Raw genomic sequence first — 17863 nt, 5'->3', positions numbered from 1 at the left:
TATCCTTGTTGGCTGAGGAGGTATGTCCGTTTAAGTGAAAAGTTTCATTTCATTACACAAATGAAAAGATAAAATCTTCCCGTGCCGGAGATGAAAGCCTTCCCGCGACCTGTAAATCCCCTAGCTTCTGGGAATGTTGCATCATCGCCACACAGTTTTCCTTAAGGCGCAAGGAAATAGTTCGCAAAGTTGGTTCAAGACCAATTAATATCTGTATCCGGATCAGAGGGCTGATACCATTACCGAGGAGGTTACTGCTCGACGAACATGTTCATACCGCGTCAAGCTCCGACTAAATGCTCGAGACATTCTATTCATTAGGAATGTATTAGTTGACTGTTTTACTAAACAAGCCGCCGATCCAGGGCTCAACAGATTATCAAAGTATGCTCTTTGTGTGTGAGCAGTTGAGCACGGTAATGAAGAGATAACGGCGACATACACTACGTTCGCCGGCTCTGGCAACTAGAGATAGGGCTCGTGGAATAATTACTTCCTAATATTACCAATTTTGTAGGCGGAATGTGACATGGATACATCGTATCTCGTTATCTATGGAACAGTTAGTGGCGGCGGAGATAACCGCGCGGTTTCTGCTCTGTTTGGCACGCGCGCGCTGGGACCCGCTCGCGGCCGCGTCACGTGACACTCGCCACTAAAAATATCCTTTGACACACATTCAACCTACATCATCTCTGCGCCGGGGCCCCGGGACCCGGCCCCGGGCTGCGGGGCTCAATGTGTGCGCGCTGCCTGCCGGCGGAGTATTCCAATATGTCGCCGTGTATAATGTGACACGGTCGGGCGCGCGGCCCACGAATTTATGTCCTTATTACGTATATTAATGAATACATAATTAAACTCCTCGACAACTCGTAAAGTGTTCGCAAATAAAATTAGTGACGTGACGCCAATGTCGGATCGTTCCAACACTTAATTGGCCGGGATTTAATGAAATGTCAATCGCACGATAATCATTTTAGTTTGGAAGCCGGGGCTAGTGCTGTCGTAATTTGCGGGACTATTACAAATTAGGTTTGTGTCAATAAATTAACATACTGTTTAAACATATATTCATTTTATATAGGCACTCTTTATTCAAGAGCCTAACAGATTCTCTGTATTGACCCTTGTACCTCCGAAGTAGATGCAGCAACTATAGTGTAGGCCCTACTACCACGTCCACCAATTAGCGACACAATAGACCTCCCCTCACTGCGGAATAGCTCGCACACGTACCCATCGCTGCCGAGCTCCTAAATTGGTTTTAGTAATCTGACATCACTGGCAAGCTAACACCAATACGTACTAGGTATCAGCCCAGCTCCTAGGTACACTCGACGACACTGATGAGTTAGCAGGCGACACATCGACGCAACTATCAGTTACAGCTTATTGTGAGTTATTTCATACTAATGTGTACAAAATGTGTTTCCGTCACACATACACTGATACTTAATATCATTTTCGTGTGGGTGTACGGATTCATTCAGTAATTAAATATAAACAAGGGTAAACATAAAAACAACACGCAACATTCAAATTACCCACATATATGTATGTATATTGTGTAACTCGGTAAACGATAGTCGTGTCGATGTGTGGCCTGCTAACTAATCAGTGTGGTCGAGTGTACGCGGGGGCAGTTTAATTAAACTCAGTCATAATTGGACATGCACCGTGCAGCCTGCTGGCACTGCAGGGTCGGGACACGCTGCACAAAACGAAGCTCATCTGAAGGGAACATCATCGCACTAGTTGTATTCATCATCATTTCCCACTGCTCTACTAGATGCAGGGTCAGATCTTAGTATTTAAAACATACTTGAGTACGTCTGCAAAGTTACTTCTATCACTTTTTAGGGGGCAATATAAATCAATGCAAAAGAAAATAAGCAACGACCAAAATACAACCACTTAGAAACAGTAATTGTACAAACAACTAAAGTAGAAATGTATTTAAAAAAATATGTTGTGAAATATTTTAACATTTGAGTACGAGTAAATAGAGCGACGATACACTACGATGACACGAACGGTGCGATTTGCAAATGAAAGTGTGCAAGTAGCTCCGGCGGTAACGTCCCGACTCGCGTTTATACTCAGATGGATATTTTTCCATTTTCCTATCAGTTTCAGCTAAAATATTCACGCGTGTTGCATACACTGCCCCCGTCGCTTTTCCAAGCAATTACCATACCATAAAAATGTTATGCATAGTTGTCTGCCCACTGTGCCTACAATATAAATTACTCTGCGGAAACAAATACTTCGTTACTTCCCCGATAGCCGATAGCTACCTGCATGGAAATTGAAAATATCTGCATAGTTGCATACTTGCAACAATAAATAGTTGCTGCCTCCCAGTGCGTGGGTCCATGTCGCGGCGTGCCTCCAGTGTGTAGGCGCCATACAGAAAACTATAAAGCAATTAATCAAACTGGTTACACTATTTGCAGTGAATTTTAAACTTGTACGGTAGTATACGTAGGTAGGTAGTACATAGTTTTATTAGAATGTAATGATACTGGAAATTATATTCTACGTTATTGACTTAGGGACCATAATTATAATTGAGTTTGTCGTTATTGTGTGCCTACCTGGGCTAAAGCCCCTCTCCCCGAGTGGTGGATAAATGTTTCTTAATACCTTTATATTAAAGTATGCGAGACGTCCCGTCCCCAAACTTTGCCAATAAGAATTGTATTACTTCCTCGCGAGCCGTGCGCTGTGCGTCTTGTGTCAAACAACCGACTTACAGCTCAGATTGTAATAGGGAAGATGCAAAAATAATATTTATGAAAATTTTGTTATTAAAATGCTAAAAAAGAATAAAAGAAGGGCCATAGCAAGGTTTTCATTTTATTTAATGTTGATTTTTATCATAAATTATGAATAAAAAGTTACATGTAAAGAAACGTATTTCAAAACACCAATCAGTGTTTAGTGACGTTACTCCTGCTATGTCAACTATTGACAACTTTGAGTTGTGAACATTTTAAGCCAAAATTATTTTGCATTTATCGGCTAAAAATGGAAGCTGGGTTTATCAAAGCAGATTCTAGGAATCTACCAAAAGTTAGCGTAGACATGGTTGTAACTTTTTTATGGAAAGTGCGGAGTTTTCGAGTGTAGAAATAATATGGCGATAACCCAATCGGCTATGTTCAAATCAAAAGAGATGGAGAATTATGTATAGTAAAAAGTCGAGTTACGCCGGAGCATGAAATACGTAAAGAAGGTTATCGTGTTACAGCCATTATAAATGAAACACAAAGCTTGGTTCAGTCCTGCCAATGCGAAGATTGTGCGGCTTCTGAAGGTAAACATTTCAGGTTATTTTAAATAGTTAATCTGTAGCATGGATAATTTAGACTAAAATCTATTTCCAGGTGGGTGTAAGCATGCTGCTGCACTATTGCTATGGTTACACAGAAGATCTGAGGAGCGTCCATAACATGTTATTGGAAAAAGACAAAATTATCTATATGTACTTTTAGAAAATCATTTATAAAAGCGATACAATGCTTTTATAAATGAAGTTATGAATGCTGCAAAGAAATTCTGGATAGATGCTGTGTTTCCAAAATTAAAAGATATTAATTACATGTTTTTTCTGTAACCATTTTGTAGATATTTTAAATAAAACTTTGTTTTTTAAATACTTTTTTTTATTCAATTTTAATTAAAGGTGATTGCAAATTGACAAGCGCACAACAAATGATTATACTATAGTCTAAATGGGGAATTAGGAAATGATAAACACAGGAATGTGGCTTCAAAAAGCAAACTCACACAGTCTTCTGATCACTCTTTCAATATGAATTCGCAGGCTTGCAATTTTCTTTGACCTTAGTACATCATCTCTTGAACTTTTCTTAGTGTTGCTAACACTAGGTGGTCTTATTAACTGAAATTGCTTGTGCAAATGTGCTTGAAGCCTCTGTCTGCCATGATACAAGCTCCAGGTGGTAAAATGTCTATACATTTTTAGCTTGGAACCACTTTTTTCTCAGTTTGGGATCAGAAGGCCTAGTTAAAAACAATTTATTAGGAAATTTGGTTGAAGTTGATGGACACAATGGCACGAAACATGAGTCAATACGGCTTTTTTGGTGCTGTTGTTGTAATAACCAGATGTTGATGGGATGTCCATTTTTAGTTTTATCAAAATATATCTTGAAAATAGAGGAAATTTTGAAAAAAGCCAGCGACGGTAACAAACAGTGAACAGTGACAGACATCGACAAACAGGTATGACGTCATCGGAACTATAGGTCCGTTTCCGCGCGAAAATTTAAACTGTCAGTTTCAAAACGCATTTTTTGCAATAAATTAGGGTTTTTTTTAATTTTTAATATACTTGTGGTCTATTCTACATGGAATGCTTTACAATGAAAACATAAATAAAAATATTGCATCTTCCCTATTAATTAGCCTTTGTGACAACATGACATAATGAGATCATACACTTTGGATTCCAGTGACGTTTAAGAAAGCTCCCGTGTGCCAGGACTCTCGTCTTTGTGTAATAACATTTAATTAATTTCCCGGAGGAATGACTTTAATGCTAATTTGTTGTGATTTTCTAATAACTCTTTGTGTGAGTGTCATAGAGGACATGGAACATGGAATTAACATTAAACTGCATTAGGCAAATTGCAATCTCTATATAATAATATCTGTAAGTACCAGTTTCAAACAATATGTATAATTAGCTGTCTGTGAAACAGATGCACAAAGAAAAGTTTCTGTTAATGTAGTGTGTAGCAGCGGGACAATGTTCGCGGCGGCGGCAGGCGCTCTGTTATCTTTCCATTGAGACGTAGTGGAGCGGAATATTCCGGCCCGTATTTTTATATTTTAATGTAAATAACGGCAAGCAAGGGTTCCCTTCAATATTTGTTGCCAACTTTTTCCATTCCCGTATAATTCGCCTGATGAGCTTAGCTCAACTTGTTAGAAATCCTTTTATGTTTGGTGCAAGGCGCCGTCGTACAGCGGCGCGCCCGATTGGGTTCTACTTTTACCCACCCATAATGCTTGGAAGTTTTGTACCCATATTATTCCATTGAGGAAAAGGATGTTCTCTTATTCTATACACTTAATGCTCGTTCTATGGATAAGTCTTTCATCAGGAAGCCGTAAATCCGAAGCCGTGGAGTACTGGCCTCATTAGTGATGGACAACACTTCGTACACCTTCCGACTTGGTTTCCATGGGAACTTGTGATATAGTTCCTCGTTAGAGTAGATTGAATAAAATAATCAATTCGCTTGAAGAGTCAAGCCGTGCACTCGCTCCGCTGCGCTCACCCGGTGCGAGTATACCGCCCTACACAGTACTGAGCTGCACTGAGCACTACTTAGTGCCGACTTATGTCTAGACGCACTAGAGGTTCATATTACATTCTCTTTATTGGATCAGAGTGCAATGATACACCGGCTTGTCTTCTTCTTCTTTAAATTACTTAGCGACGATCCGATTATAAGGCAATGGCCCTTCAGTACATAATCTTTCTTTGTTCAGTCATTTCTCTGAAGTGTATCTGTTAGTTCGACAGTCCAGGACAACTGCGGCTACTCGTTATAACAATATTTACAAAAACAACAAGTAAACAGTTGTTCGAAGACTTCCCAAACCCCAGCACTAACAACAACAGACAGGGAAACAGTTCCACCGCGCCGCGCGCCACCTACAGGGGCAATTAGGAAGCTGGGGACATTTGCGATTAATAAAATACTAACCGCCCACTCATTCAAGAACAAACGTAATTGATACGAGCAATATTAGTATATACGTTTTATAGACTATTTTATTTTTATTCATGTCATGAGTATCATGGAATTCAATGAATACGTGTGTGAGCACCCACGTCGCCTGCTCGTGGGACAGGTACTTGTTATGTTATCTTTGGAAGACGCTTGTGTTCTTCAACGGTAAGTGACACCATTAACATTTGAACAGCCCGTTTCCTACGCCCTGGTATCTGCGGCTGTACCGGCCTCCACGCATCTGTCGCTGAGAGACATGCCGCCCACTTACGGCTGAGATGAATCGTATCACACATTACATTGTGCCCGAACGTGACTTGTATCGAGATAAATTGTACTTCATTACGTAAACGCTCGCATCATCGTAAAATAAACTTGGATCCTTCGATTACACTTTATTTTAAACATGAAAAGCGACGTAAAGAAAGGGATCGCAGTACGTGATTTATCTTATATGAAATCTTTTATGATTTGTAAGCTTTAGTGAGAGAATCTGTAACACAATATCGGTAATAGTCTGTAGTACAACAATAAGTATGCTATCGAGACATAAAGTGCCACCCGGGTGACACAGTGCCACCTCGCCGGGCAGGCTCTCCATTACATACAGCCACACAGCGTGGCGTCGCTTTAAATTTGAACAAAGCCACGGCACAATGGCTCCGTTTAATCGGCAACACATCGCTATCTGCTGCTCCTGTTGCTCACATTGTCGCAGGAATAGCGAGCCAATCGATTGTCGTGTGATTTTCGCACGAACTTTAATTAAAGCGTTTAATTTTGTCGTTTTAATCGCTGTCAACTCGCAAACAATTCGGGTTATAATGTATCTCGTATAAAACGAACGTGCATTATTGACCTGTTTTACAAGTACGTTAATAGAATATTGTGTGAAATTGCTGCAAATATTGAATATTGTATAAAAATACATTTTCTAATCGTAAAATCAACGTTCTCTTGTCAAAGTTGAGCGCTCCACCATCCCGTGGAGGTAAGTCACCGCCACATTACAGGCGGAGTGTTTGCATATTTCACTTCTAATACCACTTTATGTTAAACACAGAGTATGGATTTTCTTCTATATTTACATTCCCGCGATATCACTAACGTCAATAGCTTTTTAATATAAAAGACAAAAATATCGCTCGCCCTTGTCTCGGTCTCAAATAACCTCTTCGCTAAATTCCATTGAATTGGCAAATTATTTTGTCGCAACAAGAGATCAGCTTACGGCTCGTATTTGTGTTATTTAATGTTTATTGTAAACATTGGGAATCGTCGCGAAAGCTGATTTTTATTTACTTTGCAAATAAATTTATACTGGAACAGATTTAATATTTTAGATAAAACGTACCTATCTAGAAATGTTAGAAAATTCACTTAATAATGTTTCCTGCGAGATGAAATCTCGGAGATACACAGTTTGTTAAAAACGAGGCGACGTCGCGCGTCCTCCGTCGCCGCGGAGGTAGCGCGGAGATGAAGTTTCTGCAGGTAGTCGAGTGAATAGCCGCCAACTTTTAACTGGCACGAGGCGCGGCCTGGAGGCACCTCCTCATTACCCGGTATAGTTGATATGTCTCCGCTTGCACACGACAACTTGCACCGACTTGTCCTGTCAGATTATGTACGAGCGACCAATTAAACTGTGCAACTCAAGCTAGCCATGTCGTCCTGCATGAGTTGTTCCAGTTGATTGAATACTTTTGTTGCCAGTGGCCTGGGTCTACAACAAAAGTATTCTCTCTCTACACTCCTTCTCTCTCTCTCTCTGCACTCCTTGCACTATAGCGCAAGGCACCTCACATAAGTCATATTTGAAGAGGTCGCAGAAACTTCGACCTACAAAATGAATGTTTATATTTGTAAAGTTTTATTCATTCGATTCACTCGTTCGGGATCCTCACCTAACACTCGTGAAATATTAAGACGAATCTTTGGCTTTACAAAATGGAATTGAATTTTAAAACACATTTATCTTGATTAGTACATTTTAAGAGGATTGTGCGCGTGATGTAGTAATATTAGAATATAAATATAATTATGATAATGTATCAATGTGTGTGTGTGTGCAGACATATGAAAGGTTACTGTTCTATTAGGCTGACACAGTTCAATAAACTGGACGATATCGAGTAGGTAAGAAATGGTGCAGCGGACAATCAAATGAAGCCTGGCGAGGCGCAGCCGGGCGGCGCGGGCTTTATTGCATTCATTGCAAGCTGTGACGTGCGCCGCGCCGCCGCCGCCGGCAATCCGTAGCAATGCGACCAGCACTGATACATTTATACTCCACTTGTGTACTCTGCACTTCTAACTGGACAAAGAAACTTATCATCTCACAATATTCGGAAATATATTAGGTGGAAATAATGAAATGAAACATGTCCTTTATTCACACAGCCTTCACAGCAGTCGCTTGTGATTATTGTTAGTCAAAACTAATGTTACTCACTTCCATCATTAGTAAACCACCATGAATATGTAATAGCAAAAATATGAAGGATATCAAACATCGCCAACCTGGCGCGGCGCGCGGCATCAGGTGCTCGCACCATTACACTCGGCTGGTGGTGGCAGCAGGTGGTGACGTCACACGACATCTCGCCGCGTCACTGCCGGGCCCACCTGTCACGTCCTATTTAAGTTTCCCAGCTCCCAACCAAACTTAGTTGTTCGTAATGTCGGCTCTGACGTACTTCCAACCTCTGAATATTGGTTTTCGCTTTATTATTAACATATTCCCAAATATTATACAACACTACCTATATATACGAGTACAGCCAGGGAGCTAAATATTCAAACGTATTTTGTAATAGTTGCGAAACAAACGTAACGCTAACATCACAAAGCCTGTCGGCTACGCACAGCTATAATTAACTGATTGTAATTATATTCAAGCTACAATTTAACAGTATTCGGGCACAGGAGGTCACACAACACAAGACAAGTACGACGCGGTGCAGTGATACAAGTCCTGTGCTTAATATGTACCTACTTTTATATAAAATCACAGAAATAAGTAATAAACATCTGAATGAACTACTAACATTCACAAACATACAACGCGATAAATTAGCAATACACCAAGTTATAATCGGCCTCGCACCACCTGTCGCGACGGTAGTTACCACAGGCCTTCCTACACTGGTGGCTGCAAACAGAACATATTTCAGATACAGTTTCTTAATATCGTGGTGGGGTCACCTCCCGCTACAAGAACAGCCTGCTGACCGACCTCCGAAACGAAATCATTTAGACAAAGCCCGCTCGGCTGTGATTTAGGGCAGCCCTGGCCTCGGCCGGACTTAGGGCTGGCAATAAATTAATGTTTCGTAAACAATTTGCGGAGACTTAAATTCGGTAACTTGCTGCTCAAAATATTACCGCCGTAATCATGACTGTACAATGTACACACTGGTCCGTCGCGTACCTTGCAGGTAGTGAGCTGTTCCTGCGGTCGCTGGGAGTACAGGCAGTATCCGTAGCCATGCAGTTCGACATTGACTGGATATCTCTTGAACTTTGGCGATGAATATTGCATGGCACCTTGTTGAGTCCCACGCCCGGTATGTTTATTGAGTAGCCTCCACGGACGCTGCCACCGCGCTGTGTTGTAAACTGCTGGCTGCTTTGTCACGCTCCTGCTGGGTAATCACGTGCCATAGATACTTAGATCTTAATACAAGTACGTTGTCTATTTAGTCGAGGGAACACAAACATGTTGTGTATCGAAGGATAATAACCATCATTATGTTCCCGGCGGTATTTGCCGCTTGTTTACTTGCTACAACAAGAAATGTTCCAGTACCGAATGTTAATTACGTAACTATGTACAATGTATGTACTACCCACCCAGCACTACCGATCACTTGTTTACTATTCATTACGTGTAAATTATCACATCCAAACATACATAATGTACTAACATATAGCTGCTACCAGGAGTACAGACATAGACAGGAGTTTACCTAATACTTCTAGTAATATCGAAACTTGTAGCAAGTCAATGTTAGCACTGCTCTATATCAGTAGCTTCCCGAAACTATACCAATAGCTTACATAAGAGACCTATTACGTGCGAACTTAGCCAATTATATCACTACCGAGTGGGCACACAGGACTGTGATCATCACGGAATATGATATTGAATCAGTGCATAAGCTGCATTCAATGAAACCGCGTTGCAAAGGATCTTCTACTGAGCACGAAGTAATGTTTGTTTTGTAGTCCAAGTAGTAAAGTAGCTGTTTTAACATTTTGTTAATTTAGTATAAAAGGTGGACTGGATGAGGTGTGGGGGGAACGGCTCGTTACACAAAGGCTTAGGTAATAACTGTCGGAGTGGCGTGAATTCTGAGCTCAGTCACGTAGCCTGCAGTAGGAGGGCCGGCGGTGGCTGGCGAGTGTAACAAGCTGTCCTCTCGAGCTAATAAAGTTCGTTAAACTGCCACGGACTGTCTTGTAAGCGCACTCCATTGCTGGCCCGTGGGAGCTATTTATACAGCGTGCCACGGTGACCTATAACAAGCTGCCTGCCGTGCCGAGCGCCTAACTCCTTACCTCCCACTCCCACTCCCTATATACCTGCAAAATAAATAATCTGTGTATCACTAGACGACTCAGAAGAAACTGTACTCCATGTAATCGACTTAGTAAAATGAGTTTCCTCCCTCTGGTAAGATTGTACTTGAAAAGTCCATTTTGTTCAAGGCATTGGTTTCTACCGAAGTAAGAAAATGGTTGTTGAGGTTGTTCAGGAAATCGTAGAATCTGTCGCCGGCCTTACGACTTGTCCACACTCACTTCTACTCGAAAGCAGTAATGCTTATCATTTTTATACTAAATCACGACATTATGAACATTGATGGTTCCATAAGTGTTGTGTTCTGATTTGTTTACTACGCGGGCAGGTTTTTAGGACAGCTTTGATACCAACTTATCAACTCGATTACAGTGACATGATTATCCTGTTAAATAGTTCGCGTCGATGGGATGTCAAAGATAAAACTCGTGCTTTTTACATCACTTTCACCAGATATACGAGTATGGCCCCAGCACTACTGATCGTTGATAACTTGTGATGTGACGTATCACCACATCAATCAAAAGCGTAATGAGTTGGTAGATTCAACGTAATATCACTGCGAGGACCGCCCGGAGGACACAGTAGAACATACAGTGGCGGTGTGCCCTGCGTGGGCTGAGCACCGCCAAGTCCTCAGGGATGTGGTCGGCGACGGCGACCTCTCGCGCCCTGCACTGGTTCAGGCCATGGTGCGGAGCGAGAGGGACTGGGATGCCGTCTCCTCCTTCTGCGAAGCAGTCATGCTAGCTAAGGAGGAGGCGGGGCGCGTGAGAGAACAAACCTCCTCACGCCCCAGCCGTCGCGAAAGACACTCCGGGCGTAGGGGATCCCGAGACGAACTCCGGCCACCGTAAGTGCGGGCCTGCGGACGGCGAGCAAGGGTAGCTCACCGCCCGAACAGAACCAGACCCGTGCGTGCGGCGCGTCGCGTTCCGCGCGCGCCTCAAAGAGCCATCAGACCACCACAGATGGGGCCCAATAGGGCTGATGCCTGACCCGGAGCTGCGGACTACCTAGCGGGTTTACCGGGGCTCCGGCTCGAAAAGCAGGAGAAAGAACGGGGTGGTTTTTAGTCAGTAAGAGTCTGACACTCCCTCTCGCCTCACCCAAGGCGAGAAAAGTCATTGGATGATTTTCCCCCCTCAAAAAAAAAAAAAAAAAAAGATTCAACGTAATGATGCGAGACTTTGTAGATGTCGCTCCTGTTGCATTGTGTCTCCTACCCTGCGATGTTCGGTATAAGCAGATCGGTAAATGTAAGTAAAATAAATCAGATCTGTGTACTTAATATCATAGTACCATAGATTACTTTGCATAATGTGCAATAATTGCGTTTGCCAACAAACTGCAGCGTCGGACTTCTACCTAAAGAGAATACTTATAAATAAAACAATGTTGTAATATCGTTAGAATTTGAGAAGTAACAAAACATATCGTGTAACGTGATACGTGTACTGTGAGGTATTCATAATTGCCACAAAGCAATATAGAGTACTAATGTCACGTAGTTATGTGTTCGACCTCCTCGGTGGCAGCCGGGCTGTGTGCTGACAGCGTCACCAGCGTCACGGTGACATCACGAGTTGATGCTCGGGTAAAGTAGCAGGAGTCGGATGCTGCAATATTTCGTGCGACGAGAATGTTTTAGTGCGCAACAATGATCGGCAAGCTCCCCAGACACGTCGCCGGACACTGCACCCGCCAGTGACTCCACCACTAAGTAATGAACGTAGTGGCAGTGCTGCAGTTAGGTGTGCAAGTTCAATGTGCATGTTGTTTTGTATGGGTGCGGGCGTTCGCGACTGTGCTTCCATGGTAGGTGCAGTCTGGCCGGTGGTGGTGCTCTGTGGGCTATGGACCTGGTGGCACACGTGGTGCTCGTGACCGTATGCCGCGGAGGACGTCGACTGGGGAGCCCGGCGAATGTCACGAACTAAATGACATTCAGGTAAACACCAAAACTGTGAACAATGCTTTAGGTACTAGTGAGTACATACATCATTGTACAAGATTGTTAGTTTAGGTATACAAGTGAAACCGGGAATATTCAGTGAGTCAGTAGTGAATCAATAATTGTAAGATTGTGTCCATGCCCTTGTTTAAAATATATGCAATGAATACAGCGGCGGCGGTAATACCTGAAGGTGTCCGGCCCCCACGTCGGTACGTCTCGCAAAAGTTAAATTGTGTCTCACGGGCTGCACGGTGAGGCGGACTACAGCGCCGAAATAAGAAGGAAAACTAATTCTGTTTTATTTTCAAAACGAAGTAAATACCCGGGGCTCTACGGCGCGATCCTTTCTCAACTGTTTTGGTTATCGAGCGGAGCTGAGCGCGGCTCAGCAACTTGGTGTTGTTGCGGTTGCTACGGGTTCCGTTCGTAATGCCGATTACGAACAGATTAGACCGGTTGACACATTTTTCTATATTGGAAAACGAAATTTACTTTCAAATGTAAACAGACCTTTTCGTACGAGTGTAATGCTTTCCATTGAAGCTACACATAAGCCGCGTCCATGTCCAATTGATGACAGATGTTTTCTTATTCGTTTTGAAACCATTTGTACAATATTGGCACGAACTTGACTCCTCTACGTCCACTTGTTAGTTAGGATTGTATGTAAACACTTACATTGCGCTACTATACACGGTATGCTCTCTAGAGGGGGTGCGGTACAAAAAGTGGTCTTACTTTTCCTCTTCTATTGTTATCTACAACATGACTACATATGTTATTGAAACTGTGTTAGTGGAAAATTCACACTTCTAGGTGTCTCTTAAAGCGTTATATCATAAATATTTTTAAAATGTTGTGTATGTGTGTGCAGGTGGAAGCAGAAGGCGGCGCTGCGTCCTCGTCGCCAGCGCTGCCTCTCTGCCCCGCCGGGAGACCTGATGCCGACGTACAGCCTCTGCTCACCGAAGGTAAGTCCAGTCAATTGCTGTTGAAATAAAAATGATGACAGACATACATCACTCCAAGGTCCACGTTGCGACCTGGATTGATGGGCCCCGGTTCTCATGGTAGCTACATGGAGATTCCATTTCGCTTCGTTACGTGATCAACAAATGTAGGAATGAATTTGCTTCAGTATTGAAGCTAGTCAACGTGGTTAGGTTTGCTGTTGATTTGTTTCCAAAACATAAACGTGAACCATGCCTCAGTAGGTAAGCAAGTAATACTCGCCGACGTCGACCAACCTCTCAGGTGGTCCAACTCTGTCTTCAACATTATTATAATGAAATCACTACTTTCACACACTAAAATCAATAAATAGTTGTACAGATCAGCAAATATTGCAGCAATGATGATATATTCCGCTCGATATATCGTGCAACACATTCAACTACAAAGTGATTTATTGAAAAGAATTATTATACAAAAATGTTGCGAACCTAAACTACCCATAAATAACACTCAGTTTTGCGCAATGAGTAGACCGCGATGGTATTCCTGTACAATGCTACGATACGCCTTGATTTACAAAAGTGTCCAGCCTCGCCGTAGCCAATAGGTAATCGATTCATTTTGCTATAAGTAAATATTTTTTCAGTCGCAAAATGTAACAAAGGAGTCGCTCTTCAGAGAAAAGAATACCCGTCATACGTCCGCGGCTCAGTTCTTTGTTAAAATGTGACGGAAAAACAATAACCGCTGGAACCAAGATGGAAACAAATGTAATTCATTGTTCCATACTCTATGGTTTTTTGGACAACGTCTTGCCAGTAAAGCGCGGCCCAAAACATGAAACATTATTATGGCATGAACACAAGTATTATTAATATACGTGTCACGGATCTAGGGAGCTACTTACTGTGAAAGCTGTTAAAACTTTTAATGTTCAGATTTCAACTTTACTCCACCTGAAGGACCGAAATTTTTCACTACAATAAATGCCCCGAGCTGCCCCGCAACACGTATTACGGGGGTATTATTTAATCTGACAGATTCCTAATAGCTCCATTATTTTTCTTGTCGACGTTTTTGATATCGTTTTAATATTCGCGTTTCGTCTTCAAAGCCTGGGCTCATTAATCATCACGCCTCTGAGGATCACGGGAGACAAATGACTTGTCCGGCGGAAGACAAGTGGCGGTCGGCCACCCCCAGCCCGCACTGCAGCGGACGCGGCGCGGTAATCACTCCGTGTCCATTGTGTCGATACACTGGCCACTGGCCACGGTGCAGTGCTTAGTAAATAATAATGAAGTGCTCTAGGAAATAACAGCAAAACAAGTCTGAAATACCAAGCTTCCATATTAAATAAACTGGTCGGAAAGGTCACAGCAGTGGCCGGCGGAGGCGGGCGCGGGGCGGGGGCTGTAAGTAAATGAGCTCCGGAGCACTTGATTATTTCATCAACAAACTGCTGCAGCTGCAGTTACCTTTTAATTCCAAACGATTGTTTCCCGCAAATGTTAGAAAATTAAATTTCAATATTCGCGTTGAATTCCAAGCAGACTGTGTATGACATGAATGACTTTGGACATTTCCTCGCAAAAGGTTTTTCATGTTTACAAAAGTTGCGCGAGATTTTTTGTTTGACAGTTATTTTCCGGGTGTCGGGGGTTGTTCCCGAGTGAGGCTCGCGGAAGGCCGCGCTACGTACCGACGCGGGCACAACCTGCGACACTTGGAACATAATGAGAAACTTGTTTGTTTGTTGTTTGATACACTCGGTGAGCAGCCGGTGGTGGCTGTACAATCTAACGAGGTGTTTATTATTGTCAGCCGACTCAAGTTGAGACGAGCACAAACTTCTATGCCATTATACCAATGAATATACTGAATGAAAACAATTTTATGATGCAAATCAATAATTTCGTATACTAGACGTAAAAGGAATTGAATGCTGCGGAATGTACTTTCGAAATGCCAATATTGGTGTGCAGCAAATATTTGCAAAACTTTATTTTATTTCCATATCACTTACTTTAGAACTGACTACTGTTTTTCCAAGTAAATGGTGTGTTGATTGGGTCCCGCCACTGCACCGGCACCGCACCGCGCTGCTCGCAAATGTTACGGAAATTAAGTTTGTATTCAGAAACTTTAACTTTTAAAATACCATTCGATGATTGATGCACACATTTGGCCGCCTTACATCGAATGTGTGACTGAACTTTGTAAATAGGTAACATAATTAGCTGAAACCGACATAATGTCATGGAGCTTTTTACAACACAAGTCAAATTGCAAGAATAGTTATTGTGCAATCATATCGTTGGATCGAACAGTGTTGGTGTTGCGCGTGCGACTTCAACAGCCGTAAATCTCGCGCGACATCACTCGTGCGCAGCGTTAGTGGGCCGCCATGATGGATTTACGCCAACATTCACGGCTGCACCACAAAGAACAGATTGAGTTGTTTGCTCAATGCTAGCGACCACTGAAGTAATGGAATATTGGTGCAGCGCTACTGTATATTGAGATATCTGAGAATGATGTTGGAGCTATGTTCTTGTCTTTGGTCCAATCAAACTGAAAGAATGTTCATTAAGTAGTCCCGCATCACCGACTATGTCAGTCTGTCATCGTTATCCTAAGCGTAAGCCCCTGCAAGTTTATGCACAGATACAGCACTCCTTGATTATCCGTTCCGTGTTGTGATTGTTTCAACTGAAATCACTCGCACATTTGTTGGTTTCACGTATGAAAGAAATGTGTGAGTAACAACAAGGTTACACTGGAAAATGTGCTTTTTGTATATCGATGTAGGTCTAGTTGGGTACTGAAATAAATAGTTTCAAAAATAGGTCGACGAAATAGCACGAAACAAGGTAGGACTGGTCTATAAAGATAACGGCTACACAGACGTTCGGGACCACGATCGTAATTTAATATAATTTGTTACGCTCGGGGTTGTCAAAAAATGAGAATTTTTTTATGACAATATTTAAAAAAAAATTATAAACCTTAAACCTAAAGTAAAAAAAAAAGCATAAATATCTGACATAAATATTGTTCCCTTTTAAACTAAATTAAGTTCTAAAATTTTAAGTATTTATGTTTAAAATTGTAAAAAAAGGCTACAAAATAATGTTTAATCTTTTGACTTTTTAATTTTTTGACTTCACTCTCCATAGCTAATTTTAACATTACTTTCGTATTCTTTTTATATTGTCTAAGTTTTCTGCGGTTTTGTTTCATGTGAGCCATTTTGGCTCTAAAACAAAAGGTATTATTAAATACATTATAACTTATAATCCAGGATATTCACAATCATGCTGGGAAATTTAGGTATTCGAAATGGTTACATACACACAAACAAGCATTTATTGCCAACCCTAACTGTAGGTAAAGTTGCCACAAGGCAACTTTACCTAACCTGTGTCAACATGAAGCGATTATTTATCAATAAATTAAAGAAAAAGCCTGACATTACAACAGTAATCCCAACTATATTATACATACAAGTAAAATTTCACTCACCTGCAAATAATTTAGGCTCTGTGAGTACAATTTAGGAACTACTAACGCCATTTTCACGCATACATTGTGACGGCCAGTACTGGCATAATAGCAGTCTTACGTCTACGCAAAATATAGTAAATATTTCCTTTTAAAGTCTAAAAAATACTACTATTACAAAACAGAATTCTAGTGGGTAGATTTTTAGATAAATGAGTTTATACCGAATACCTATAGTATGGTAAAGTTGCCAAGGGTCTGGTAAAGTTGCCATAGTTTACCGGTACTGAAATAAATAGTTTCAAAAATAGGTCGACGAAATAGCACGAAACAAGGCAGACTGGTCCCGAACCGATCAAATATATGTTTCTATCTGCAACGTGCACCGACTCACACCTCGCGCTATAGTATGGGTTGCCTTCGAGTTTACTCGCTCGAGTGTGCCTCAAAGGCAAGTGGCCGGCTGTGTGGCCCGCCCGACCCACAACTTTACTTTGCAAGTCCTCCCCACGTCGGCTCACTCGCCGGACCTGGCGGCTTCTCGGCATCGCCAACTATTTATATCAGTGCTCCTCTGTAAACTTTACGTCAAACACATTTTCTATTCATGCGTTTAGTTCCCTACAACATCGTCTAAGTTTCAAACAGATAAAATGACTACCCACACCACTACGCGTATGTTCTGATACGTAACGCAATGTGTGTCTATGTGAGTTGTGGTGCTTTTAAACATATTTCAGCTAGCGTAGTACCTCATGGACCTCCGTGCATTAACATCACACAACCTTCGTCAAGGGATCAGTTTATGATATTTCGAGCAGGAAAACGTGTACGTAACTGGTGTAGCCAGGTATTAATATAAAACTGTTAAGGCGGTGTGTGTAATGGCGATATGCGTAAATAATGTAGCGTGTAGCAATGTAAACAAACGGTGTAGTGCTCAATGCGGAACATATTACGAAGCGATCAATTTGTCCATCAATCCATTATTCACGAATGTCAGCAGCCATGTGAGATTAACTCTAATGTTACTCGCGCGATGTACAATGTATGACGTACAAAACACCTATATCATGCCCGCTGGCTTCA

The 17863-nt window shown here is 41.9% G+C and overlaps 1 protein-coding gene across 9 annotated transcripts in view; it reads left to right on the top strand.

Moving 5' to 3' along the window:
• Positions 1 to 17863, top strand: part of LOC118269304 (adenylate cyclase type 6) — a 153648-nt gene that overhangs the window by 87073 nt on the left and 48712 nt on the right. For 7 of the 9 annotated variants that reach the window (XM_035584414.2, XM_035584390.2, XM_035584382.2 and 4 more), the window contains one exon: positions 13191 to 13287. In XM_035584414.2, the coding sequence (XP_035440307.2) occupies positions 13191 to 13287 (97 nt within the window). Of the gene's footprint in view, positions 1 to 11868; positions 12311 to 13190; positions 13288 to 17863 lie in introns of those variants that run through there. The other 2 variants (XM_035584396.2, XM_035584406.2) reach the window with 2 other exon arrangements.

The sequence above is a fragment of the Spodoptera frugiperda genome, chromosome 25 (assembly GCF_023101765.2).
Source record: "Spodoptera frugiperda isolate SF20-4 chromosome 25, AGI-APGP_CSIRO_Sfru_2.0, whole genome shotgun sequence".
Lineage (NCBI taxonomy): Eukaryota > Metazoa > Arthropoda > Insecta > Lepidoptera > Noctuidae > Spodoptera > Spodoptera frugiperda.
Note: the sequence above shows the minus strand (reverse complement) of the source record. Positions and strands in the feature narration are given on the sequence as shown.